Source organism: Triturus cristatus, chromosome 10 (genome assembly GCF_964204655.1).
Source record: "Triturus cristatus chromosome 10, aTriCri1.1, whole genome shotgun sequence".
Taxonomy (NCBI): Eukaryota; Metazoa; Chordata; class Amphibia; order Caudata; family Salamandridae; genus Triturus; species Triturus cristatus.
Window position 1 is genome coordinate 1,109,600,279 of NC_140593.1, and position 26,628 is coordinate 1,109,626,906.

Here is a 26,628-nt window from a genome sequence, read left to right on the forward strand (position 1 = left end):
GATGGAAGCTAGCGGGCACGCGCTCGCCAGCTTGTCCCTTTCTTTATTTTATGGTCTAGAATCGAACTCATTCGAAGTGTTAGCTGTCCACACTTTATACACAGCACTCGTCACTTCCCTTCATCTATCTGAATTGGATTCCACTCCGGCAACGAGTTCTCATCTAATAGTTATTCGTGGCTGGTCTCATAAGCGATTATTAAAATGTCAGAATAATCCTGGTTAATTAATTCTGTTAGTCAGACACCGGAGCACTTCACGTTTGGGAGCTATGCTCCAGACTGTTGCCAGGAGCCTAATTTAAACACTTGTTTTGTGCATATCCTGTGTATGGTTTGGAACCTTTTTAAACTGGTAAAGGTTACTGGGATGCTTTCTTATGCAGCCCCACAGTCATCGGGACACGCAGCTCCTCCCAGAGCCTGTGCGGCGCCGCGCAATAGTCTATCATCGCCAACTACCTTTCAGAGTCCATGAGGCAAATTCAGAACTGAACCAATGTTGCCGTGTTTGTTTTTACTGCTCATCAGAGACTTTCACAACACTTGCAGCGATCGCTTTAAAAGTTTAATTTATTTTGTGTTGAAACTGAAATCCTGACCAAGTCGATTCACAAATTGTATAATAAAAATACAAAGCTGCACCACACCTACTGCAGGGAAACTAAGGGCGCATGCACAGTCCTCCTTCACCCATCCCCTGCAGCATCACAACTCAGAACAACTGGAGCCCTCAGTATTGTAAGACATGCGTAAAAGGAGTCAGATTTGGGCTGCTCGGGGTCCACTTGCAAGGCATGTTATGCCATCTAGTGGTTGAGTTTCGAAAGGACACCTTGTTTTTCTCTTAATGTGGACTATTTTGTCACGAAAATGAACACTTGTTGACCATGTTCCATCAGTGCACGTTGAGTAGATTATGGTAAACGAGGAGGATGCAATGCTGGCCACGGCGAGCTCCCAATCAAGGGTGCAGCTCGTTACTGACGCCACCGGCCCATACACCGTCCATGTGTGCTGGGAAGGGAAGAATGGCAGAGTGGTCACGAGAGGCAACTTGTTTCAAAACAATAGTATCAGTCTACCACTCTCTCTGGGGACTAGTCGCCAAGGAGCAGCGTTCGCAGAAACCCTGGGGTCTGCATCCAAGCAGACACAATAATCATGACCCTCTAGGGCAGAAGGGTAGTCGGCGCACTGCTGCTGCAGGAATCTAAACCGAGGCCTACAACAGTGTGTCCATGCCCCGTGCCCAAGGCCCCTAGCAGAAGGCACCCTTCCTGCAGGCTCGAGGCACTTGACAGCAGTTCTGAGTCCAGAGGTATGTACCTTTATAGCAACAGCCCATCGGGCTCTTACAAGACACCGGCAAGCCCGTTTGAGAGGGAAGTGCAGAATGATGCGGCTATGTAGGAACAAAAGAATGACCCAGGCCGAAAAAGGAACAATTCCAAACGATGAACAGGAGGACAAAGACCATATCAAACCGAACTCAAGGAAGTTGCCATGGTATTTCAGGCCATATATCTAAGAAAACAATGGTTCTCGCGGACAATGTAAGAATATTTATTAGTATGAAGGCACAATGGCAAAATAAAACTGAGGTAGGATGCCGAAGGAAAAACTTTATACAGAACGCAATATAGAGGTCTGTATTAGAAACATGCAGATCGTGCTCGGTATAAAGGTTCTTCTTCGGTACCCTATCTCAGTTTTATTTTGCCATTGGGTATACATACTATTAAGTATTCTTACATTGTCCACGAGAAGCATGGTTTTCTTAAATATATTGTATACCCTGGTTCATCGTGAGTAGGGTAGCCTTTGTTTTTCTGATACAAATGGTTTTTCAAGGCGTCATGATGTACTTGACTATAATATGGAAGTACGGAACACTTAAAAAAAAAAAATATAACCATAGACTCCAAGAAACCCTACTGAAGAAATACATGGATACATTCAAAAGACTCTGGATGAGACAATTCAGGGTTACTGGCTAAAGCACAAGCAATACCGGTATCTATTGGTTATCCCTCGGTTGTCCACTATCTCCAAATTGCATAAAGATTCTAATTACCTCCTTGTGCAAACTACAGTATCCAGCAACAAGTCTATTCTAAAGCCATCAGCTAACTAAATTAATTGATTTCTGAAACTATTTCTGTAAGACATGCCATAAAAAGTCAAAGCAATACTGCTGTTAGTAACGAGATTGCGGGGCATATGTAGGAAGGTGGGTTTCTGTTCCAGTAACACCCCCCCAACACATACACACCTTTTACCAGATTTCTGATGCACTTTGACTGAGTGTGCCCTGGTTCCCTGTCAATCAGGTTCCCAGGGCCTTTCCCAAAATTGTAACATTGCTCCCACAATTGGCACGCCTCTGGCCCACACACAAGTCCCTTGCAAAAGGTACCAGTGGTACCAAGGACCTTCTGACCAGCGATGGTCCCTGTGCTGCAGGATGTATTGTGTCACCCTAAAGGACTCCACACTAAACACACACACTGCAATTGCAGGCTATGGGCTGTGGTGTAGCTAAACTAAGAGTTCACATGGCACACATTTCTGGGTGCCATGCCTACACACCACTGCCTGTGGCATAGGTAAGTCACCCCTCTATCAGATCGTACAGCCCTAAGGCAGGGTGCACTATACCACAGGTGAGGGCATAGCTGCATGAGCAGTATGCCCCTACAGTGTCTGAGTCCATTCTTGGATACTGTAAGTGCAGTGAAGCCAATTTGAGTGCTTGGGCTGGGAGTTTGTCAACAAACTTCATAGCTCATGATGACCTTCCTGAAGACAGAGAAGTTTGTTATCAAACTTCTAAGCATAATAAACCCACACTAATGCCAGTGCTGTATCTATTATAAAATACACCCAGAGGACATCTTAGAGATGCCCCTGAAAACGTCTAGCTTCTGGTGTATTGGCTTGCTGGTCTCTTCCAGCGAGCCAGCACCAGACAAGTTTCTGACCTCAAGGGGTGAGAGCCTTCCTGCTCTTGGAGGTTAGCAACAAATCCTGCTCTGGGTGGAGGTGCTTCACACCTCCCCCTTGCAGGAACAGCAGCACTTGGCGGAGAGTCTCGAAGGCTCTCACCTTGTGTTATGCTGATTTGGGCAGCTCCAACTAGTAGAGATGCCCGCCTGCCCCCTCTCCAAGCCCCACCTTTTGGTGGCAGGAAAGGCAGGAAAATTAGTAAGCAGAGTAGGAGTGTCCATCTTGGCATGGCCCAACCCTAGGGTGGCCAGCGAAGGAGCTAAACCGCTCTTTTCAGAATTCTCCATCTTGGTTTGGAGAATTAGGCCCAATAGGAATAGGGATCTGCAGGGTTTTTGACGCAGAAACAGGTAGTGAATACACTGTGGAAGCAGGTAAGCGGGTCGCCCAAAGATGATATGTATTGCCTCGTAAGACTTACGAAGTTGGGCGGGAGTCGCTCGGGGTCCCGGGAAGGGTTGGAAGCCCGAGACGACTCTTCAGGGTCCATGCGTGGAGCCACGGGAGGGGCACCGCCCGCATCCCTCTCATGTCAGCTGAACGACGGGTAGAAGTCGAAGAGCGACGATGCTTCTTCGACTTCTTTTTGTGCTTCGACTTACCCGACCCCGAGTGCGAAGACTTCGATGACTTGGACTGGTGATGGCTCCGCGACTGGTCCCTCGACCTCCCTTGCGACCGGGACCTCGAACGGCGCGGAGCCGACCGCCAGCACTCAAGCAGCTTTTGGACCACTCCCACAAAGCCTTCGGTGCCATCAACCAGCAGTCGGAGCACGACTTGGGGTAGTGGTCGCGCTCCAGCCAAAAGAGGCACATGCGGTGCAGATCCATAACCGACATCAGTCGGGGACAGGTACTGCATGCCTTAAAACCAGGCATCCCTTGTGCACCAGGAGTCGTAGACTCAAAAACAGACATCGACAAAAGTCGCTCACAAAAGTCAGTCAAAAAGGTACCGCTCTAACCGGATCTGCGCTGGCTGGCGTGGAAAAAGAAAGAACTGATGTCCGCGCACGAGGGTGGCGTCTAAGTAGCTACTGTGATGTCATCCCGGCGACAACGATACCAACGACTGACGCGGAGCCAACCGGTGCCACCTTCCGACGCGCAGAGGTACAGCTGACAAAAAAACTTTCCGGATCTAGTCTGACGTTTGGGGGTAATTCTAAGGTAAGGAATCTATAACTAACGTGTTTCTTTCAGATACCTTATGCAGAAGACAGACTTGAATCCTCTTGCTTTGAATCTTATTATTAAGACTCTGCTTGCGACATGAAGTATCCTCGTTTGAGATTTCCATGTTCAATCAAATGGATGGAATGATTAAGTAGGCTGATGGTATAGGCAAACACTGGAAAATCTGGTTCGGTCTTGTAGAGGTTGGAAACAACTCTCCAGATTTGCCTCAACAATCCAAGATATCTTGACAAAGGTGACCACATTCTTTATACCAGAACTCATACGGGGAGATGGCGATTTGCTCCGGAGGTAGGAACACGGACTACTTTTTAATGGAACTCTGAGGGTTCCTCCTCTGGGTCTATCACTATGTAAATGATCGATTCATCACTGACAACCATGTTGACTGCTTTGAAGCTTTTTTGGCCAGCTTACTGATATGTGCTGGACTAGATGTTAAGGAGCAGGTGATATCGGGTGGGTTCTCCAGCGACCCTGAGCAGGGTGTTTCCTAAGTCACAGATAGAAAAGAGACTCATGTATCCATTCCGTTGTCAGACTCTAAACTGGGCACTGCAAGCAAGCACATATGGATGGTGTTGCTTAACAAAAGGTTCAGATAAATTCATTGTGTTTACAAAATCATTAAACAAAATACTCCATATATGATCTGGATTCAGCAGATTATTGGCATATGTGACTGGGATGCCCCTATAATACAGCAAATCTGTGATGTGGCTGTGGGGCACTTCGCAGTCTTCCCAGGCAAAAATCTAAATACATCTTATCAACTGAGCTTATCTGGAGTATTGCCGCTAAAGAAAAAGACAAAGGCCAGTGTTAAAAACAAGTTTTTTTGTTGCAGAATGTACTAACAAATAGGAGAACATCAATGTCCTGGAGGGGCTCACATTACCCACTCATTGTTGAATGGTGCCAAGATCTCATAAAACAGGCAGATGTTAGCCAAAGAGGAACCTAATTTGCTAGGTTTGATCTGTACATGGAGGCAAGATTAAATAAAACACATCTAAGACCCCCTTGAGCTGAATAGTAAGTTGATACGTACATGGGTATTCAATCTAAAACCCCTGAGAATAACACAAGATAAGTGGTTAATTTGGCTTGTCGCACAAAGGATACTACTGAAAGCATGATGGTTCACGTGATGTGGTTCAATATCAATAAATCTACTTGGATACTAATACATTACAGTGTATTTATCCATCGGTCCCATTATTATTTCTTAACCAATACATAGATGCTTTGGAAGAACTGTGTTCCATACCTTATTTTACTTTTAAATGTTTCCTTTACATAAGGAATGTTTCTCATAACATGCTTCTTAAGGAGTGTATCTAATACTGATCCATGACAGACATGAATAATATGAACTGCTGAGTCTACCTTTGTAATAAACACACTTGTGATGCTTTCGGGATTGTCTCCTTCTGGATTGGGTGGTCCCAGCAGTTGCTCGCCTTCATTTTTTTCAAAACTGTACAAGAATGCTGGATTTAGGATATGCTGCAAAACCTAGTGGAGGGAACAGCAAAAAATGAATTTCCTTCATCACAATTTAAAAACGTACGTGTCCCAATTTTTCAAATAAACAGTCATATTACTTAATAAGGCAAATTGTCTCAGTGAACCATCCTGAGCAGCCTATTCAAATTCCAAAAGCTAAAGAACAGTGTATGTCTTTTCATCTACAAATTAAGAGGATGTTGTGTTTTGATCCTAATGGTTTCAGAAGTTGAGGATGCTTTGATTGTGTTGTACTCTTTTCATATCTTCTTGTGTCCCTTGTTAATTATATTCCAAATCCAATTTTCACTTGAAACTCACGCTTGCATGGGGAAAATTATGTATGCTTTTTACTCGCCAAAATGAACAAGTTACTTACTTTTGGTAAAGTTCTTTCTGGTGAATACTCTTTTTAATCGCAGATTCTTCACCTAGTGAATCAGGAGATTTTTGTCAGATTTGATTCCAGATGCCAGTACCTGGCATCCTGCAGCTTTGTCTCAGCACTGTCCCACACCGAAGTGACACTGGCACCACATGTAAATGCCACCCTCTAGCACAGATAATAGTTGCTGTTTTAACTCTGTCAGTGACGTCGGATACAGAGTGTATTAACTGACCAGATATGACAGTATGAAGAGCTCCAGTCTCAGATCTTTTTATGGATGGTGAAGACAGTCCATTACACAGAATGAGGAGGAGGAAGGACAGTGAAGACATCTATGGTTAGCTAGGGTATTTATCAGAAAGTGTGTTACAGAAGGTAAGTCAATTGTTCTTCTGAAGGTTACGTCTAACCACAGATTACTCACCTTATGAACTGATGCCAAAGCAGTGCCTCATCAAGTGGTTGGTCTGTAGCATGGCTCAAACCAGAAACTCCTGCAGTACTGAGCGGACAAAGTGCCCTTCCCACCGAACGTGGCTATTAAGGCAGTAGTGTTTAGTGAATGTGTAGTGACAAGCCCAAGTTGCAGACTGACAGATGTCTAGAAAAGTCATTCCATGTGACAGTGCAGTGGTATCAGTCTTTGCTCTAGTTGAATGTGCTCTTAGATCTTTTGGGGACTGTTCCTTGATCAATGCACAGCAGTTCTTTATACGAAGTACTACATGCAGTGATCTGGTCCTTTTTTGCAAGCCTTAAACACTATCTCCTGTGAAGTCCGCAGTTCACTCAAATGACAAGCTGAGGTTATCACAATGTTTTAAGAGTCAGGAGACGCAGAAGACAGCTGTGCACAGGCTCAATTGGAGTACACATCAGAAAGGTGAGGACAAAATTCAAGACCCACTGCAGCATTACAAAAGGTTTGGGCAGAAACTCATGGAACACATTTTTAAGAAAATGGTTTATAACTTGTGATTTACACAAGGTCGGCTGGTCGCTTAAATTCAAAAAGGCCGAATTGGCTGACAAGTAATATTTAACTGTGCCTTGCTGGGCACAAAAAAGCAGAATATCTAACAACTTGGGCCTGTGTGGCTGGAATTGCACCAGGCCATAAACTTGTCCCAGCCTTCAGCATATATAGATTTCGTAGATGGCTGTCAGAATAACATCTACTACTTCAGGAGGAAGTTCGAAGGTAGTCAACTGTTGTTACTCAATCCTCATGTATGGAGGTGTAGATTGCACAGGCCGTGATGCAGCATTCTGACCTGCAGCTGCAACAGAAGATCCTCCCGCAGGCTGATCTGAAGGCAGATGCTGATGCCCAGTAGTTCCAGGTACCACACTCAATTAGGCCAATCCAGAGCCACTAGGATGACTTTGGCCTGGTTGTTCTTGTAGGTAGGAAGGCCTTCAACGCCAAGTGAATGGCCATTAACTCTAATAGACTGATGTGAAGGTTGAAGTCCTCTGATCTCCGCCTCTCCCAAATGACCTCCCCAACTCAACAGTTGTGCATCCATAACCGTGAGCACTGGGTGGGTAAGGAGAGAGGTCTGCTGCTAGTCAAGGAGCAACCTCTGCAGGTTTTCTACAGCCTCCTTTGAAACCTGGGCGGAATGTGACAGGTACTCTAGGTGCTGAGCCCACTGAGACTTCAGATCCCACCGGTGCTGGACTGAGGGACCCCGTTTCTTGATTAATGGATGGCCACACAGGAGGTCGTATACTTACGAGGGACCTTGCATTTACTTGTATCGCCACAAATGATCTATACTTGAAACCATACTTGGGACTAGATACATTATACTCTCCGGTATTTCCACCACCGTGGACCCACCATTTGTGCGGGTTTGTCTCATATTGGAGGTCAAAAATGTTTTTTCTTTTGAAACCTAGAGACGTATGAGGAATTTTTATTATCCAAATCACTTTTCTGACGACCATCTTATTGCCCATCCATGTTGCCGCACTTGGAATTGTTTCTCTGGCCTCAAACTTCTGCCCTGAGGGACACATCAGATTTTTAAGTCACATTCACATCTTGGACTTAGACTTATGGAGAGTAATACTCTCCGTTTCTTAAACCGTCAACGTACTTTGTGCTACCTACCCGACATGTAAATTACTATTATTAAGTTCTGAAAGAAATAACTTGGTTTAACTTACTGAGACTGTTAAAGGTATTTGCGCCCTGAAGAAGGAGCTCACTAACAAGCTTGGGATCTCCGAAACGCGCGTCGGCGCTTCACTGTCTTGGTTATGTTGTATTTTCTCAATAATTTTGTATTTTTTGCTGTTGTTTTGATAGGTCTGAATCAACTTTAAACATTGTTTGGCTGTTTATTACAGTTGGGTTTACGCATATGATTGTTGTCTTTTTTCTATTGTGTTAAAGTCCATTTTATAATGTACCTGATGTATATGTACTAATTGAATATCAGCAGCAATTTTGCTATAACAGTTACAGTAATATGCACACCATTATTTTTAGAAAAATAAATCAAAATGTGAAAAAAATAATTTAAAAAATTCTTTTTTGCTTGGTCTGTGGACACAGTTTAATTTATGGACGTATTGCCTACATTTATTGTGCTAGTGGGGGGAATGGGTTTCTGTTTTTTGTATTGATTATTCCCTGACCTCCTTCCCCTCCCATCCATTGTTTCAGGGTCCCTCTTTGTTGTATTATTGACTTCAGATCCCATGGCAGAGCCTGCATGTGCCATCTTGTGCAGCTCACGAATAGGATACAGGAGACCAAAAAGTCTCAGAGGACACAGGACTAAGACTGAAACATCAGTATCATAGCTCGTATGTCCTGGACCCACTGATCTGGAGTAAACGCTCGAAACGACACTATATCCAGGACAGCTCTTACGAATGGAAACGTGTGCGAAGGAGTGAGGTGTGACTTGGCGAGTTGATTGAAAACCATAAAGATGTCAGGAAGTTTGCCTTCATTTGGAGGTGGTTGATTACAGACATTGATGAGCCCACTTTAACAGTCAGTTGTCGAGGTAGGGGGTAGACTGCTCTCCTGAAACCTCGGAAAATGTGTTGCAGCCACCGCCATCAGTTCACTGATCACCTGAGGGGCACTGGTAAGGCCTAAGAGGTGCACCGAGAACTGAAAATGCTCCTTGCCTACCTTGAACATAGATAACGACTCTGGGGCAGAAATGTGACAATAGATGTCCAGCAGATCTAGTGCTACCATCCAGTCACCTGGATCCCAGGCACACAGAACTTGGGCCAACATGAGCATCATTCATTTGTTCTTTTTCTGGACAAAATCGAGAGGGTGAGGGTCTGAACTAGTACAAAGGCCTCCGTCTTTCGGCACCAAGGAATAACAGGAGTAACATCAAGTCCCTATTTCAGATGCGGAGACCCTCTAAATTGCCCTCTGACAGCTGCTCTTATGTGGGTGGAATGTTCGGGAGGGTGGAAAGTAATGGTAGAGCATATCCTTGGTGGAGTATCTCAAGGATCCATCATTCAGATATAATGTTATGCCACCCTTGGAGGGAATAGCTTTCCTGTCTCCTAAGGAATGGCCATATGCCAACAAGGAAAGGCAAAACTGGTTTGGTGGCAGTGGTGGAGTGGGGCAGGGCACAGACTAGTACACTGCCTCTGAAGGCCGGGACAATGCCGACCAAATCCTTGACCCCAGGCCTCTAAAGTACCTGGGGGGGTTCTGTTGTTATGGAGGTGGAGCTTGGCAATGTCTTTGTACCAAGTCTCCTCCAAAGCATAGAAAGGGGCGAAAATGTATCATTTGTGCAATGTTGGCATGGAATTCTTTAGGGACTGTAGGCAAGATCTCGCTGACAATATCCCACAATGCATGTGAATAATGTCAGAGGAGGCAACTAGCATTTAGTGAATAGAAGGCAAGGATAGCTGAGGAGAACATTCTCTTTCCAAATGCCTCCATACATTTGGATTCCCCGTAAGAAGACGACTAAGTTAGGGATGAGTGTGCTTGTCACTGCCTGGACCACCAAGCTTTCAAGCACAGGAGGTGCAGTAGGAAGGGCAGGTGGCCAGGAGCAGGTATGTGTCATCTGACAACCTGTCTGTTAACTGGTGGAAAGGAGCCAGGTTTGGCCCAGATGCTCATTCGAATGTCATTTAGGGCTTCATTAAAAGGAATAAGTGGTTCTATGGAAGTCTTTCCAGGCTTCAGGACTTCCATCACGACATTAGTCTTGACCTCAACAGACGTAAGTTGGAGGTCTAAAACTTCAGCAGCTCTCTTTATTATCCAAACAAACTTAGTTGATTCCTCTGTGGAGCTCGGAGTCTAACTCACTGGCCTCTTAAAGGTTCCATATACAGATTTTTCCTCATCCTAATAGTTGGATGCTGTATCCCTGTCATCACCATAATTATGGTGACTGTGTCCGGAATCAGAAGGGGTGATCTGGGAAAACGCAAAGTTCCATCGGTGTCTGAGTGAGGTTGAACTAGTTGCGCCTGAGATTGTGACTTTGGTTGTGTTAGATTTGTTTCAGAGCTCAATAAAACATGACATTCTTCCTCCAGTGTCAATGCCAGCATTGACAAATGGGGGAGAGGAGGGACCAGAGAAGGTCATGGTGCTAGGTTCAAAGTCAGGATGAGCATCTGCCCAGGGGGGAGACCCCACAGCGGGTTGAAAAGGCACAGATGATGTCTAGGATGGATTCACCAATGCTAATCCGTCTGGAGACCTAAGATCCTTGGGTCGTTAAGGCACGCCATAGGCAACCTACATGCCGCCAGAAATGCGCAACTTAGCCTCCTTGAAGGCTTCAACTTGTTGCAGTGTCACTGATGGACCAGGAGTTTGGGTTGGATCTTTACAAGCTGTGGGATCAGTTCTGTGGTAGAAGACTGGGAACCGAGATAGAGGGGCACCTTGACATCTACACGACTTCTCCTGAAAAGAGTGACAGGAAGAGAGAAAGTGACTTCAACTTATTTTTTTTATTTGAACTTACCCGACTACTTGGAATGGGAAGAGGACCTTTCATGGGAACAGCCTGAAGAATTTGAACAAGTCACCATACTAGACATTGACAAGCCCTTACATGCCTTCCAACGGTGTTTAACGACATTGAGCTTGGCTTCATTGTATTAGATTGCCTTGTGATTCATCCCAGCACGGTCAAAGCAAGCCTTATGTGAAGACCCTAGACACCAGAGACTAACCTGGTGACGGTTTCTTAAAGGCATCTGTTTGTGACAGTCTTTGCAAGTTTCTTTGATTGTGACATGGTCATCATTTTCCTTTATTTTGTCTCAATTGAACCATAAAAGGTACAAGATAAAATATTTTATAAAAAAGTGAGATAAAAACAAATTCATTACAGAAAGGAAGGAATATGCTACTTACCAGTATGCATCTGTTCTTGGCATGTAGAGCTGCAGAGTTGTACACTTAGCATAGGTCGCCATCTGGTGTTGGGCCCGGATGTTTGCAGTTTGTTTTTCTTCTTGGACCGTCTTTGGAAGTCACGAGTTTGGTGACTCCTCCTTCGGTCCGTACTGCGCATGGGCTTCGGCTCCATCCTCAGATTGTTTTTCGCCAACAGGGAAATGATGGAGCGTAGTAATAACAGTGAGAAACCCATGTGTGTTGTATCTAAATAAGATGGACTGGAACGGATACAGGTAGCCGGGGAGGCGGGTGGGCGTGTACAACTCTGCAGCTCTACATGCCAAGAACAGATGCATACTGGTAAGTAGCATATTCCGTTCGAGGCATATGAGCTGCAGATTGTACACTTAGCATAGATTATATAGCAGTACCCAACCTTAGCGGCGACCACCGGTATCCGTTGCAGCTGTTTGAAAGAGTGTTTTTAGTACAGCCTGGCCCACCCTAGCTTGCTGCTGGGAATGCACATCTACACAGTAGTGTTTTGTGAATGTGTGCGGTGTAGACCATGTGGCTGCCTTGCATATGTCATCTAAGGGTATATTCCCTAGAAAAGCCATAGAAGCCCCTAACTTTCTTGTAGAGTGGGCTTTAGGGGGAACAGATAATGTTCTCTTTGCCTTCTGATAGCAAATTTGTATGCATTTTACAATCCACCTAGCTATCCCTGATTTTGAGATGGGGTTGCCTTTATGTGGTGGAGAAAAGGAAACGAACAACTGTTTGGTCTTCCTGAAGGGTTGCGTTCTTTGTATGTAATATAGCAACGCTCTTTTCACATCTAGTGTGTGTAAGGCCCTTTCCGCAACAGATTGGGGTTGCGAAAAGAAGACAGGTAATTCCACTGATTGATTGAGGTGGAAGGGGGTAATGACTTTGGGCAGGAACTTCGGATTAGTTCGAAGTATGACCTTGCTGTGATGCATTTGTATGTAAGGTTCCTGTATGGTGAACGCTTGTATTTCACCAACCCTTCTAAGGGAAGTGATAGCTACAAGGAAAGCTGTTTTCCAGGTGAGAAATTGTAGCTCACATTTGTGCATTGGTTCGAAGGGCGGACCCATTAGTCGTGTAAGGACCAAATTTAGATTCCATACAGGGGAGGGTGGTGCCCTGGGAGGAATTACTCGTTTGAGGCCTTCCATGAAGGCTTTAATAGCGGGCACTCTGAAGAGTGACAAATGCTGTCTGTTTTGTAGATAGGCAGCGATCGCTGCTAGGTGTAGGCGTATGGATGAATACGCCAGGTTACACCTGTGAAGATGGAGCAGATAGCATATGATGTGTTGTATGGATGCATCTAGAGGGTTGATTGTATTGTTACGGCAGTACATTACAAATCTTTTCCACTTTGCGGCATAGCATGCTCTAGTGGTAGGACGTCTGGCTTCCATGATGATGTTCATGCAATCAGGGGGAAGGTTAAGGTACCCGAATTCTAAGATTTCAGGAGCCAGATCGCCAGGTTGAGCTGAGCTGGGTCCGGGTGCCTGATTTCTCCATGGTTCTGGGTTAGGAGGCATGGGGAAAGGTGCAGTTTTTGATGTGGTACCACTGATAGTTGTAGTAGCGTGGTGTACCACGGCTGTCTGGCCCACGTCGGAGCTACCAGAATGAGTGTGAGGGAGTGCTGTTGTAGTTTCCTGACCACTAATGGAATTAGTGGGAGAGGTGGAAAGGCGTATGCAAATCTGCCTGACCAGTTCATCCATATCGCATTGCCCTTGGACAATGGGTGTGGGTATCTGGCGGCGAAGCTTGGGCATTTTTTGTTTTCGTGGGTGGCGAAGAGGTCTATTTGAGGATGCCCCCACTGTCGGAAGAATGGGTGAAGAACTTGTGGATGCAGTTCCCATTCGTGTAGTTGTTGAGTCTGTCTGCTGAGCAGATCTGCTATGGTGTTTTGTACGCCTGGAACATGTTGTGCCAGGAGAAAAATGTTTTGGGGAATTGCCCATCTCCATATGCTCTGGGCTAAGCGGGAGAGCTGGGGAGAGTGTGTCCCCCCCTGTTTCTGTATATAATACATCGCAGTCATGTTGTCTGTGCGAATGAGGACTGCTTTGCCTGAAATCTGCTTTTGGAAAGATTTTAGGGCTAGAAAGATCGCCAAAAGCTCCAGATGGTTGATGTGGAGCGTTTTTTGCTGTGGCGTCCATAGACCTTGCATTGTGAGGTGTAAGAGGTGCGCTCCCCAGCCGGAGAGCGATGCGTCCGCTGTTAGAGTCACTTGGGGAACCGGGTCCAGGAACGGCCGTCCCTTGGAAAGGTTTGTGGTGTTCCACCACTGCAGAGAGTGATGTGTGCGGCCGTCCACCAACACCAGATCCGTCAGCTGACCCTGGGCCTGGTTCCACTGTTGTGCTAGGCACTCCTGAAGTGGACGCATGTGGAGTCTTGCATGGGGCACTATGAAGATGCAAGACGCCATCATCCCTATGAGCTTCATAAACACTCTTGCTGGTAGAGAGTGTTGAGGAAGGAATATTTTGCGTAAGGCTAGAATGCTTGTGATTCTGGCTGAGTTTGGATAGGCAATACCTTTTGAGGTGTCTATGGTGGCCCCGAGATATTGCTTTGTGTGAGATGGTATGAGGTGGGACTTTTGGTAGTTCACCGTGAAGCCTAGCTGATGAAGCAGTTGGATGGTGCTGTTTGTATGTTGCACGCATTGGTGGTAGGACGCGGCTTTTATGAGCCAGTCGTCTAAGTAAGGGAAGACGTGAACATGTTGACGTCTGAGGTGTGCTGCTACTACTGCTAGGCATTTGGTAAACACCCGTGGTGCAGTGGTGACCCCGAAGGGGAGAACCTTGAATTGGTAATGTTGCCCGTCCACCACGAACCTGAGGTATTTTCTGTGAGAGGGGTGTATTGGAATGTGAAAGTACGCGTCTTTCAGATCCAGTGTTGTGAGAAAGTCTCCCTGGCAGAGGAGTGGGAGGACTTGTTGTAAGGTGACCATGTGAAAGTGGTCTGAATGTATGTAGGCATTTAGAGGCCGGAGATCCAGAATGGGTCTGAGGGTCTCGTCTTTCTTTGGGATTAAGAAATATAGGGAGTAGACCCCTAGATTTCGTTGATTGTCGGGTACCTGCTCTATGGCGTGTTTCTGGAGGAGCGAGAGTACCTCTTGTTTGAGCAGTGTGGAATGCTCTTGGGACATTGGACGGTGCCTTGGTGGGATATTGGGTGGGGTAGATGTTAGCTCGAGGCAGTACCCTGACCGAATGATTTGGGTCACCCATTTGTCCGATGTTATGGACTCCCATACGTGGATAAAATCTTGTAGTCTGCCCCCGACCGGAGTGGAATGGTCTGGGGGGAGCGAAGGGGAGTCATTGTGCGGGTGGGGTGGCAGAACGGGTATTGTTGGTTTTGCCCCTGCCCTTATTGTTGTTGCCTCTGTAACCACCTCTTTGGTTGCCCTTTGAAAAGGTATTTTGAGGAGGGGATTTGTAGGAGGTAGAGGCATTATCGGTGGAGGAGCCTCTACCTGTGCCACGAAAGGACGAGCGTCGAAAGGAACGCTTAGAGGCTTGGGTCTGGAGCGCTCCCATAGACTTCGCTGTGTCTGTATCTTTCTTCATTTTTTCGAGCGCTTCGTCTACCTTTGGGCCAAAGAGTGTTTGCTGGTCAAAGGTGTGATTAAGTATTGATGTCTGGACCTCAGGCTTGAACCCTGATATCCTGAGCCAGGCATGGCGTCGAAGCAGGACACTGGTGTTTATGGCTCTAGAAGCAGTGTCTGCTGCATCGAGGGCACACTTAATGGAGGTGTTTGTGATTAGTTTGCCCTCCTGTATCAGGTCATGAGCTTGGCGTTTGTATTTCTCTGGAAGGTGCTGCATAAGAGCCTCTAATTCATCATAGTGTGCTCTATCATATCGCGCAAGCAGTGCTTGTGTATTTGCAATGCGCCACATGTTTGCAGCCTGGTAGGCGGTGCGTTTACCAGACGCGTCCAGAAGTTTAGATTCCTTGTCTGGTGGTGGGGCATCTCCTGAAGATTGGGAGTTAGCCCTCTTTCTAGCTGTGGAGACAACTAGGGAATCTAGAGGAGCAGGGCCCTTGATGTATGCAGGGTCTGTGGGTGCCGCCTTGTACTTCTTCTCTATTCTAGGGTTTAGTACTCTGGCTCTGACAGGGTCTTTGAATACCTCTGTAGCGTGCTTGGTGACACCCTTAAGCATGGGTAAAATAGCAGTGGAACGATCTTGTAAATCAAATGTATCCAGTAGGAAGTCTTCTTCCACTGGTTCCGTGTGCATGTCCACCCCATGGTAGTGTGCTGCTCTCTGCACTAAATGGTGAAACCCTAAAGAGTCCTCTGGAGGAGACGGCCTTGATGGGTATAGGTCGTCTTGAGGTACATTGGGTACATCAGGGTTATTATAATCCTCCCATGGATCTGGGGTCCCTGGTGGAGTGGGATCCATTGGGGCGTCCCCTGGGTCATTGTCCGGGTCCCCGTCATCCGGGTCTGGGGATGGAGCCGGATCGTAGTGAGGTAAAGGTGGAGGGGGTGGTGGTGGGAGGGGGGGGTGGCAGTGGGGAGGGTACTCTAAGGGGAGAAGTAGCTGAGTCCCTCTTTTTGGGTGGAGGAGGAGGAGCCGGAGCCTCAAGGCGACGCTTCTTAGTAATCACAGTCAAAAGGCCAGTCTTTGGATCTCTGGACAAAGTCTTTTGTAAAGGGTCTGGTGTAAACAGAGCCAATGGCGCCGAGTCGTCTGTCGGCACCGGCGATTTCGGAACCGGAGGTTTCGATGTTCTGTGTACGCCCTGCTTTTTGGAGGTCTCCGTGTGTTTCGGCGTCGAATGCTGTTTCGGCGCCGGAGCGTCGGTGCCGACCGATTTCTGTTTGTGTTTGGTCGGCGCCGAGTGTCCAGGCTTCGGCACCGGTGGTTTCGGAGTCGAGCTGGATTTTGCAGGCTTCGGTGCCGAGTGGTGTTTATCGGCACCGGGCGTCGGCTGGCTCGATCCCGAGCTGCCGTGAGACTTTGAGTGCTTCGACACCGGGCCCGAAGGTGGGGTGATCGAGGCTTTGGTTTTGGTTTTGCCCAGGCCGGCAGGCGAGGGAGTAACCGGAGTCTCTTTGGTTTTCGGTGCGGGGCTGGGAGGGGGCATTGTACTCACGGCCCGCTGTCCTGGTGTTACGTCCTCCAGGTCGGAGTCGTCGGCCTCGGAAGCGCTGACGATGTCTTCTCCCAGTTCGGTGTGTGTCTGCCCCGAAGCTTCGGCGTCGTCTCCGAAGATGTCCGGTGGAACTGTCGAGGATGAGTGCGCCATGGTGCGTCGAGCCTTTCGATCTCGGATCGTTTTCTTCGATCGAAAAGACTTGCAGGCGGGGCAGTCTCGAGCCTCGTGTTCCGGAGAGAGGCAAAGGTTACACACCTGATGGAGGTCGGTGTGGGGAAATTTAGACCCACATTTTGGGCACTTTTTAAACGGAGTCCTTTCCATCGGCCGGGACCGGAGTCGCGGAGGGCCCGAAGGCCGGTGTCGATGTACGGGATGGAAAAAGTGCCGCTTCGAGAGATGAAGATGATGAAGGAACTCGAAGAATCGAGGATTTTCCGTCGAGGCTGGAACCGTAGAAGTTCGAAGCCGGAGTACGAAGGATCACATCCGAGCCCGATGGCGGAAAAAAACAATCTGAGGATGGAGCCGAAGCCCATGCGCAGTACGGACCGAAGGAGGAGTCACCAAACTCGTGACTTCCAAAGACGGTCCAAGAAGAAAAACAAACTGCAAACATCCGGGCCCAACACCAGATGGCGACCTATGCTAAGTGTACAACTCTGCAGCTCATATGCCTCGAACATACATATTTCATTAAAATGCAGTTCCATTCAGTGATTAGATTCTTCAATACAATTCTTTCTCAAAGTGCAAAATCCAATAAAATTGGTAAAAACAAATATTCAGTCCCCCTAAAGAATGGCATCCTATAAGATCTAAATTAGACCAATTGTATGTAAAAAATTAACAATAAAAACGTGACAATAAAAGAGCCAAAGCTCGTGTTCTAAAAGGATGACAAGTTGCATAAAAAAGTAAATGTGCAAAAAATAGCCTTAAAAAACATCTTATTTTAATGCATTTATCCTAATGTGCCATATTGAAGACAAGTAGCCCACAATTGAAACAAGCATTTACAATGCAATGGTCTCGGCATTGGTAAAGTTAGAGCTATTGGCATTGCTCATGACATTATTTTTGTTTATGTTTTTGTTTTTAAAACATTTAAAGAAACGGCATTGTCATGAGCAATGCCAATAGCTCTAACTTTAACAATGCCGAGACCGTTGCATTGTAAATGCTTGTTTTATTAACAATCAATAAAATGTGGTTAAAAAAACGATTTGTGAGTGAGTTTGAACTCGTAAGTCAAGCTATTTGCTAACGTAGGTTGATTTTACAGGTGCAAATGGCCTTGTCAATCCAGACCGGAGAAGTAAAAAAAATACAAAAAAATTAAAAGCGTGTATATGGCATGTTAAAATAAGTCCTGCCCATCAGGGTTTATTTCACAATCTGGAAACACACATACACAAGAGACTACATTAGAGTCCAAATTGGATGCAAAGACATTGTCAGCGTCCCTGTTTTTAAATAATTTAATTGGCTAGAGTATTTGTACGACACTGCTGCTATGTACAGCGCTCTGCCACCCAATGGGCCTTGTCCATGCTTAAACTGTAGTAAATTAAGAGATCTAATTGCCTAGAAGTGGCCTGACACTATGACACTGCAAAGTAAGGGTTAGGTAGATGGAGTGCATGCAATATCATTGTCATGTGATATAATGCATGCGATACAGTGGGGATATACCGCGCGCACATTTACCATCAGACCAGCCTCAAAGTGCTGTGGATGTCTACTACATTACAATTTTTCTAAATAAGTGTTTATTTTGTTACACTTCTGTCAATTATTAGAAAGTAAATGATTTTTAACAACCCCCACAGTTCCCGTTTGTACTGATTTGTTTATATCTGTATGTCTACCAAAATGAGTGCCTTCCTGCTTTCTGCCTTGTGTGTCACATTCTCTCCCATAACAATGCATTCCACACAATGCACTATTTGAAGACAGTACTGGGCTAGTCAGGCCAACCACAATTTAAGTAGGGATGTGCAAAATTCCTGTAATTTGCTTTTGCAAAATTCCGTAAAAAGTCTGGCATTTAGCGCCATCTCTTAGCTCAAAATGCATCCTCACGCCCCAAAAAAAACACAAAGCGCCCCAAAAAACAGCTACTTACGTTCTGGTCATTTTAATAGTTCCTGAGCGCCTGTGCTAAAGTTTTTCCACATGGCATTATGTCATTTCGGGAATTTTATGTAAAAAGAGTGATGCAAATTTTGAAAAATTACGCCAGCGTAACAGATTTTTCACCTGGGCCTAATTTTATGGGTTACACTCCCTTGATCAGAAAAAAGCAAGTTGTGTCTAAGACTTTCTATCCATAATCTTTTTAAGGTGGTATGAGGTGCTGTAGCTACAGATTTTCCTAGAAACGCCCCCAAAAATAGCACAGTAGGTTGCATTCTGCCTCGGCCATTTATCGAGTCAAAGTTAGATGCATGTTCAGCCATCCGAGGCGCGTGCAGAGATTTTACTTGAAATAAACCTTTAGTGGGACTTTCAACAAGGCTCTCGCTTTTCTAGCTTTGGTGATAAATAAACAATTCAGGGTGTCCAGCCCATCCAGTGGGGGTGAGTCCTGTGTGGGAGGGGTCGGCGGACCGAGGGCAGTGCAGGATGGCTGTGCAAGCAAAGCGTTTAACACACCGAGGGGAAGAGACAGGCAGAGAGAGAGAGAGAGAGCTGCAGAGACAGGATCTGTACTGGGAAACAAGAGCATCTCCCCAGCTGCATCCGGAGCCGCAAACAGGACCCTCGAGCACCACGGTATTTTACACGCTACGAGTCCTAGACAATTTACCAAAAACATATGCAGCCATTGGATTGGTTGTCACGTGACCCGGAAGTGCTGACATGCCATTTCTTAAAGTAATCCGTAATGTACATGGGGAGTTAATTCACGAGTGAATGCAGTTTTCAAAGTTTTATTGGCTGCTGTTTGTTTCGCTGGCAAGCTTGAGAAGCGTCTTCTGAGCCTCCCGTCCTGATTGAATTCACCAGTGCCAGTCAGTGCCAAACAGGACAGCAAAAGCACACCACCGGAGAAAGGCAGCGTCCTTTTCGGATCGGGGGCGTGTTTTGCTGTTGTCTCCTCCCTGAGACTTCTCGCAAAAAACACGCCCCCCGATCCGAAAAAGACGGGGCTTCAACGGAGTGACTGGACCTCTTCTCCAGTGGCTGGCCAGCATTTAAGAGGCCAGCCAATGGAGAACAGGATAGAAGAGGGGCGGGTGCAAGCCCCTCTTCTCAATAACATTAAATCTCCGGACTTCCGGTCTGCCGACCGGATGGTCCCGAGACCTAAAAAAACAATACAATCTTTGTTTGTTTTGCATATTCTTAAAGTGGTGTGGCGATCACTGAGGCTAAGAGTCGACAGAGGAATAATCCAATATGAGTGATGTTTCGCATAAGTCTTACAAAAAGGTTTTTACATGCTCATCGTTCTCCACTGCCTGGCAGCCCATAGGACACGTGTTGGAAGTAATTTCATGGAAAGTGCTTGTGCAACTGGGCTGATAAAGTTTATAAAGGGCTCAAAATCTGGTGCACATTTGAACGACAGGTAGGAATCTACAAGCCTACCCAAGGAAACATTGATATTTTGACTCCTAGGACAAAGTTCAAATCACTAGTTTTTAGTTTCTCACGAGCATCTCGAGGTAATAAAGTTGGATCTTGCCAAAAACCATTCGAGTCCAGATTTAATAGCCATGTTTTTAGATGTGATAGCCAGGGAATTTTACTAACTGATGGACCAACTAATAGAGCTGTGACATAATCCCTAGAAAGACCCAAATCCTCGGTTGTCCGAAGCCTAATCCAATGTTGGACGGGTCTCAGAGCAGCAATGTCATAAATTGATCAGATTCAAATCTTACTGGAAGAGTGGGGGCGCTAGTGGGGAGTTTCAAAAGACACTTTACAAAAGCATTTTCAGCTTTTTTGAGAGCGTCAAAGTTGCAGTGACCCCACAAGTCCGCCCCGTACAAGTCTGCTACACAGGCTTGAATCTTGTACATCTCAATGTGGGATGAGATTAGCAAATCTTATGATGGACCCTGCTCTTTTCTTTAAAGACAGTGCACTTTTCTCTATCTGGGGCAGTCATCTGTGGGAGTCGTTCAATCTCGCACCCAAATAATCACATTCATTAACTGTGCCCAAAAACCCACCCTCAAAGACTACCTTGCCCTGGGGTGTTTTGCGGGCACTGAATACCATATATTTTGTTTTATTCATTACTATTCATTTTTAAACAATGTTCCGTGCAAAAAAACAGAAGTTTTCCAAGCCAATAGATAGACCCCTTGCATTTTTGGAGAGCAACAGGGTATCGTCTGCAAAAAAGAAGACCCAGTATTTTGTGTCCCACAATTTTGAGATAGTCATTTTCCCAGTCTTAAAGGTAGGAACACATCCATTTATATATATGAGGTAGAGCATAGGGGCCAAAACGCACCATTGTCTAACACCTCTTCTAATGGGAATATCCTCCATCAGTTCCCCTAATGGAACCCACCTAACCCTTGCAAAACTCTCTGTGTACAAGGCCTGTATTGAAGACAATAAACCCATAGGGATCCCAGTCCTTTACAAGACCTTCCAAAGTTTGGCCCTCTGGACAAGAGCCAATGTGGCGCGGAGGTCCATGAAGGCAACATATAGCAACCACCAATCAATGTCTACAGTCTTCCATTTAATGGACAGAAACCGCATAATTGAATCAATTGCACTAATGTTGGGTCTGAATCCCGCCTGAAGATGTGATTACACTTGTCCCAAGGAGATCCAATCCCACAGCCTTGTTAAAATTTGCATGCCTTAATATTTTGTATGTTATCACTTAGGCTTATGGGTCTGTAGTTTCCTGGGGAAGTTTATCACACTTTTTAAATATAGGGATTATTTCTGCCCCATCCAGGAGCTCGGGATAGGGGCTCCTGTCAAAAAAGCATTCAACAGAAAATTTACAAAAGGACCCCAAATCTTAAGCTTGGAGCGAATTAAATCGGCTTAGATTCTGACTAAACCAGGTACTTTCCCAGGTTTCTGGACTTAGACAGCAGCGTTGGCTTCCTCTTTCGTGGATGGCCTCATCTCAACTCCAAAGGATTCAAAAGGGACAGATGATAAAACATCTATTTTGCCTTCACCTTGCTTATTAAGTGCGTACAGAACTGAGAAGTGTTTGACCCAATCTCCCGGGGCAATGTGGCAATCGGGGTAGGCTGGATCTCTGCACCCATTGTGTGTAATCAAGTACCAAAAACGAAGTTATCCCTGTGTTTTGACACATCCAACAGTTCATCCCAAATGCTAGCCTCCCACTGAGCTTTCTAAGCAGAATTAATAGTCCTATCATATTTCCATCTTTTTTTTTTTTTTTTTTTTTTTCTTTTTTATTGTCCTCATTTTGCCCTTGGAAAATCGCATAGAAGCTCTAGGAGAGAAGAGAAAGGTAAGATACACTGTCACAGGTAAACTGGTAGTGCTATCACAGGCAGAGCCAGCACTCAGTGTTATTCAAACAACTCTCCAGAGGATGCACCGCGAGATATTGATCCATACAGGGGCAATGTTGCTGCTATTGAATACCCATGATCGGTTTATGAAAACCGTACTGTGAGTATATCCATATCTAGGAGGGAGAGCAGACCAAGCAGCGTTAATCATCGGACGATGGGGAAAAAAAAAAAAAAAAAAGAAAAAAAAAACCCCAACACACACCTAGGACCAATTCAGAAGGTGCCAAAAATGTCGTTTTTCGGGGTTACCGGGTCTTACTAAGTCCATTTTTGATGTTCGCAGTACTGATGAACGCCAGTCTATCAAGGTGGGTGGCAGTGGATCCTTCCATTTCCTGCAGATCTCTCTTCTTGCAAGTAGGATACAATAAAACAAGAGTTTTTTAACAGGACCATGAATTTCCAATGATGTTCCAAAAATTACAAGCAAGATGTTGATTGCAATTGGATGTCCCACTGATGTTGTCAACAAAGAGCTGATGGCGTCCCAATAAGGTAACACCAATGGGCAGTCAAAAAACATATGTAAATCAGAAGCTTCTAACAATCCACACTTAGGGCATGCCACAGTGGATTCAGTGGAAAATTTGGATAACCTTTGTGGGGAATAATAAGCCCTGTGTAGCGTAAAAAGATGATTCCTACGCAACCACGATGGCTTCACTATATCCCATAAGATTTTAAAGGAGGAATACCAAATGTTCTCAAGATCTATCCCAGGGAAAGAGGAAATCCACAACATCTCAGGTAAGACGAACTCCCCATCAACCTCATCTAGTAACAAGTTATACCAGAACGAAATCTCTTTAGATGCAGGAGGTCTGTCCATCATCAGGGTCACTATACTACTCTCACCACCTATTTGAAATCTACCCTTGGCAGAGCTCTGAGTACGGGCCCAACTTGCCATCTGTAAATATTTGAATTTAGAGAGACCCGACCCCACTCTAGCCAATAGGTGATCCCAAGATAGCAAAACTCCATCAAAAAAGAGATCTCCCCAAGTTTCCAGACCAGCCTCTCTCAAAGGTGTTGCCAGACTATCAAGAAGCCATGCCGGGGAACCGGGAGAGTTCCATAATGGTGACCTACCTGAAAAATAGCCCACCTTTATTGCACCTCTTAGTTTGACCCATGTTTTTATAAAACCCAACAAAATCTTCAACTTAATCTTTTTAAAAAACTTAGGATCCCCAAATTTAAACAGAAAACCCTGCTGGTCTACACCCCCTCCCCTCAATAATGCAGCAAGCATGCTTCCTATACCCACATTAATCGGCATCTTAAGCAGCATCCTAGCATGGGAAAGTTGGAAAGCCCAAGCATATAGTTGTAAGTCGGGTGCTGCTAGTCCCCCCTTTTCTCTACGGCGCCTAATCTTTTTCCATGCTATCCGAGGTATACGCTTGTTCCAAATAAAAGAACTAATAAGACCTTGCAACTTTTGTAGAATAGAAGGTTCAAAATACAACGGGATATTATTAAACAGAAAAGAAATCTTGGGCAAAATAAACATTTTCACCAAATTAGCTCTACCCAAGATGGAAAGGGAGAGCAGAGACCACGACCTCATAAGCTTTCTACAATCCCTCATGACTATATCTAGGTTCAGCGGTACGATTTTATCTATGTCCCTAACGATAGTAAGTCCGAGATACCGCATGGAACAACTTGGCTGGACCCCTGCCACTGGCTCAGCCTCATTCCATGTCATCATCTCTGTTTTAGATGCATTAATCTGGTATCCTGACACCCCCCCGTAGTCATTAGCCTGTGCAATGACCGCAGGTAGTGCTGTACACAGATCGGAGGAAAAGATGAGAATGTCATCTGCATACAGGGCTACCTTCCTCTCCCATCCCCTATAGATAAAAGGCTTGATATCCACATCATCCCTCAGTCGTTGGGCAAAGGGCTCGATGTATAGATCAAATAGGAGAGGGGAGAGTGGGCAGCCCTGTCTGGTACCCCGGGTTATATTAAAGGGGTCTGACAACTCCCCATTGACCAACAAGGAAGCTGTAGGGTTCCGATACAGCAAACTGACCGCTCCACGGAAAGCCTCCCCAATGTTAAACTTCACCAAGACCCCCGACAGGAATGTCCAATTCACCCTGTCGAAGGCCTTGGTGGCATCCAACGTGATGACAGCTAAAGGCAAGGAATCCGCAGTCGCCATGTCGATAGCACCCATCAGATCATAAGTCAGCTCAAAGAGCTGGCGACCCTTCACAAAACCTCGCTGATCCTGATGTAAAATACAAGGTGCCACCACCCCCAGTCTTTTGGCCAGGACAGATGTAAAAAGCTTATAATCTGAGTTTAAGATGGAAATTGGTCTATATGACCCACAACTATCAGCCTGTTTACCAGGCTTTAATAACAACGTAATAGAGGCATCATTCCAAGATGGGGGAGGGTGCACTCCCTCCAAGAAAATCTGATTAAACAGCTGGGTTAAGAAGGGAACTATTGCCGGTAATAAAACCTGATAAACCTCCGAAGGGAGGCCATCCGGACCTGATGCCTTACCCTTCTTACTACCTAGGATAGCTCCAGTTACCTCTTCTTTTGTGATAGGTCTATCCAAGGCATTTTTCTGAACAGAAGAAAGAGAAGGAAGAGATACTCCATTCAGCCAGTCCTCGACTTGTTGTGCATCAATGCTTTTATCCTCGTGATATATGTTCTCAAAATAATCACGAAAGGCATTTCTGATATCCTTATCCGCTGAATGGACCGTACCTTCTACCGAAATTTGATCTATATTATTTCTAATACGATCTGTTTTCGCTTTCCAAGCCAAAAGCTTCCCTGCACTTTCTCCATATTCAAAATGGGCCATCTTACCGGCCTCCCATCTCTGAAGAACTCGTAAATTCAAGATGGAGCTCAGTTCCCCCTTTAATACAGATAATTTATTTTGCCAGTCTTCCAATATCTCTGGTGGAGTGTCAGAATGTAGCAGAATATTCTCCTGCACCTTAGCCATATCAGCTTCCAACGAGGTGACCGTGTCTCTATAAATTTTTCTTTTATACGAGACCTTGTTAGTAATTAGCCCCCGCAAAAAAGCCTTAAACGCGTCCCATACAAAACCGGAGGAAGCTGAGCCAGTATTGTTATCAAAAAAATACTGTGATTCGGTTCTTAAAAAAGAGATATCGTCTGGAGCATGGAGGAATGAGCGGTCAAATGACCAAGTTCTAACTGTGGTCTCTGACAACCCAGCAAATTCAAGGCATAGAGCAGCATGGTCAGAGAGATGAAAGGGAAGATAATAAACCTTTTGTACCAGTTTAACTAGTTCCTGACTGACCAATGCTAAGTCTATCCTTGACTGATGTTGATATTTATAATTACGAAATGAGACGCCCTGTCTTAGACCAGACTTAAGTCTCCATATATCCACATATCCGAACTCCTTCATTTTATCAAGTAAAAAAGACCTAGTTTTAGATGGAGATATAGGTCTGTTAGATGAAGATTTATCGAGAAGAGGGTCCAAGACCACATTAAAATCTCCAGCCAGGATAATCGGTTCTGGATAAAGAAGCAGATGGGAGAACACAGTACCCAGAACTGATGGGTCATCCTGGTTAGGCCCATAGTAACCTACTATGGTAACTCGGACCCCAGCTATAATTACCGAAACAATGAGCCACCTCCCACTAGAGTCAGTAAGTTTGTCAACTAGCCTTGCTTTTAATGATTTTTTAAAAATAATTACAACACCTCTAGTATTAGAGTTTTGTGTGGTAGATACGCAGAAATCAACCCATCTATTTTTCTTAACTAAAGAAAGAATCTCTTTTTCTGTAAGATGAGTTTCCTGTAATATAAGTATTTGAGCATCGAAATCTCGAAGATACTGCATAATCTTCCATTTTCTTGGACTGGAGCGCAAGCCATTAACGTTCCATGAAAGAACTCTAAACTTATCCATAACAGCAAATTCCACTCCCCAGCCAGGTGTTCACCTCATGGTCACAAAAAGAAAAACCTCTACCTCTACTAACAGTACTACCTTTCCCCTGCAAAACTATGATTCTCCATACCAGTGAAAGATAACACTGGGCAAGAAAAGAGGACTTTTTTAAAATTTTAACTTGCACCAACCCCTCGTGCCCCCCCAAACCTCCCCCCACCCCATGGAAAACCCTTGCTTTATCTATCTGGATAAACCAGTAGATAGCACTCTTACTAAGCTCCTGTCCTGTCCTGACCTATCTTTGCTGATATATTTACGCCCTCAAGATGTGAAGAAAAGAAGAAGAAAAAGATTAGAAAAAATAGGAAAAAATAGGAAAAGCCAATATATTATATTAAATTATAAATCCTGCAGTGTACAAAAGAAATTCCTCTATTTTTTTTTTTTTTTTTTTATAGCCTTCCCTATAGCAATGAA

At 45.2% G+C, this 26,628-nt stretch overlaps 1 protein-coding gene across 3 annotated transcripts in view; it reads right to left on the reverse strand.

Annotated features, from left to right (window-relative positions):
* Window positions 1–26,628, reverse strand: part of TRRAP (transformation/transcription domain associated protein) — a 1,075,110-nt gene that overhangs the window by 511,087 nt on the left and 537,395 nt on the right. For all 3 annotated transcript variants that reach the window (XM_085629333.1, XM_085629332.1, XM_085629331.1), the window contains one exon: window positions 5,597–5,725. In XM_085629333.1, the coding sequence (XP_085485459.1) occupies window positions 5,597–5,725 (129 nt within the window). The remainder of the gene's footprint in view (window positions 1–5,596; window positions 5,726–26,628) is intronic.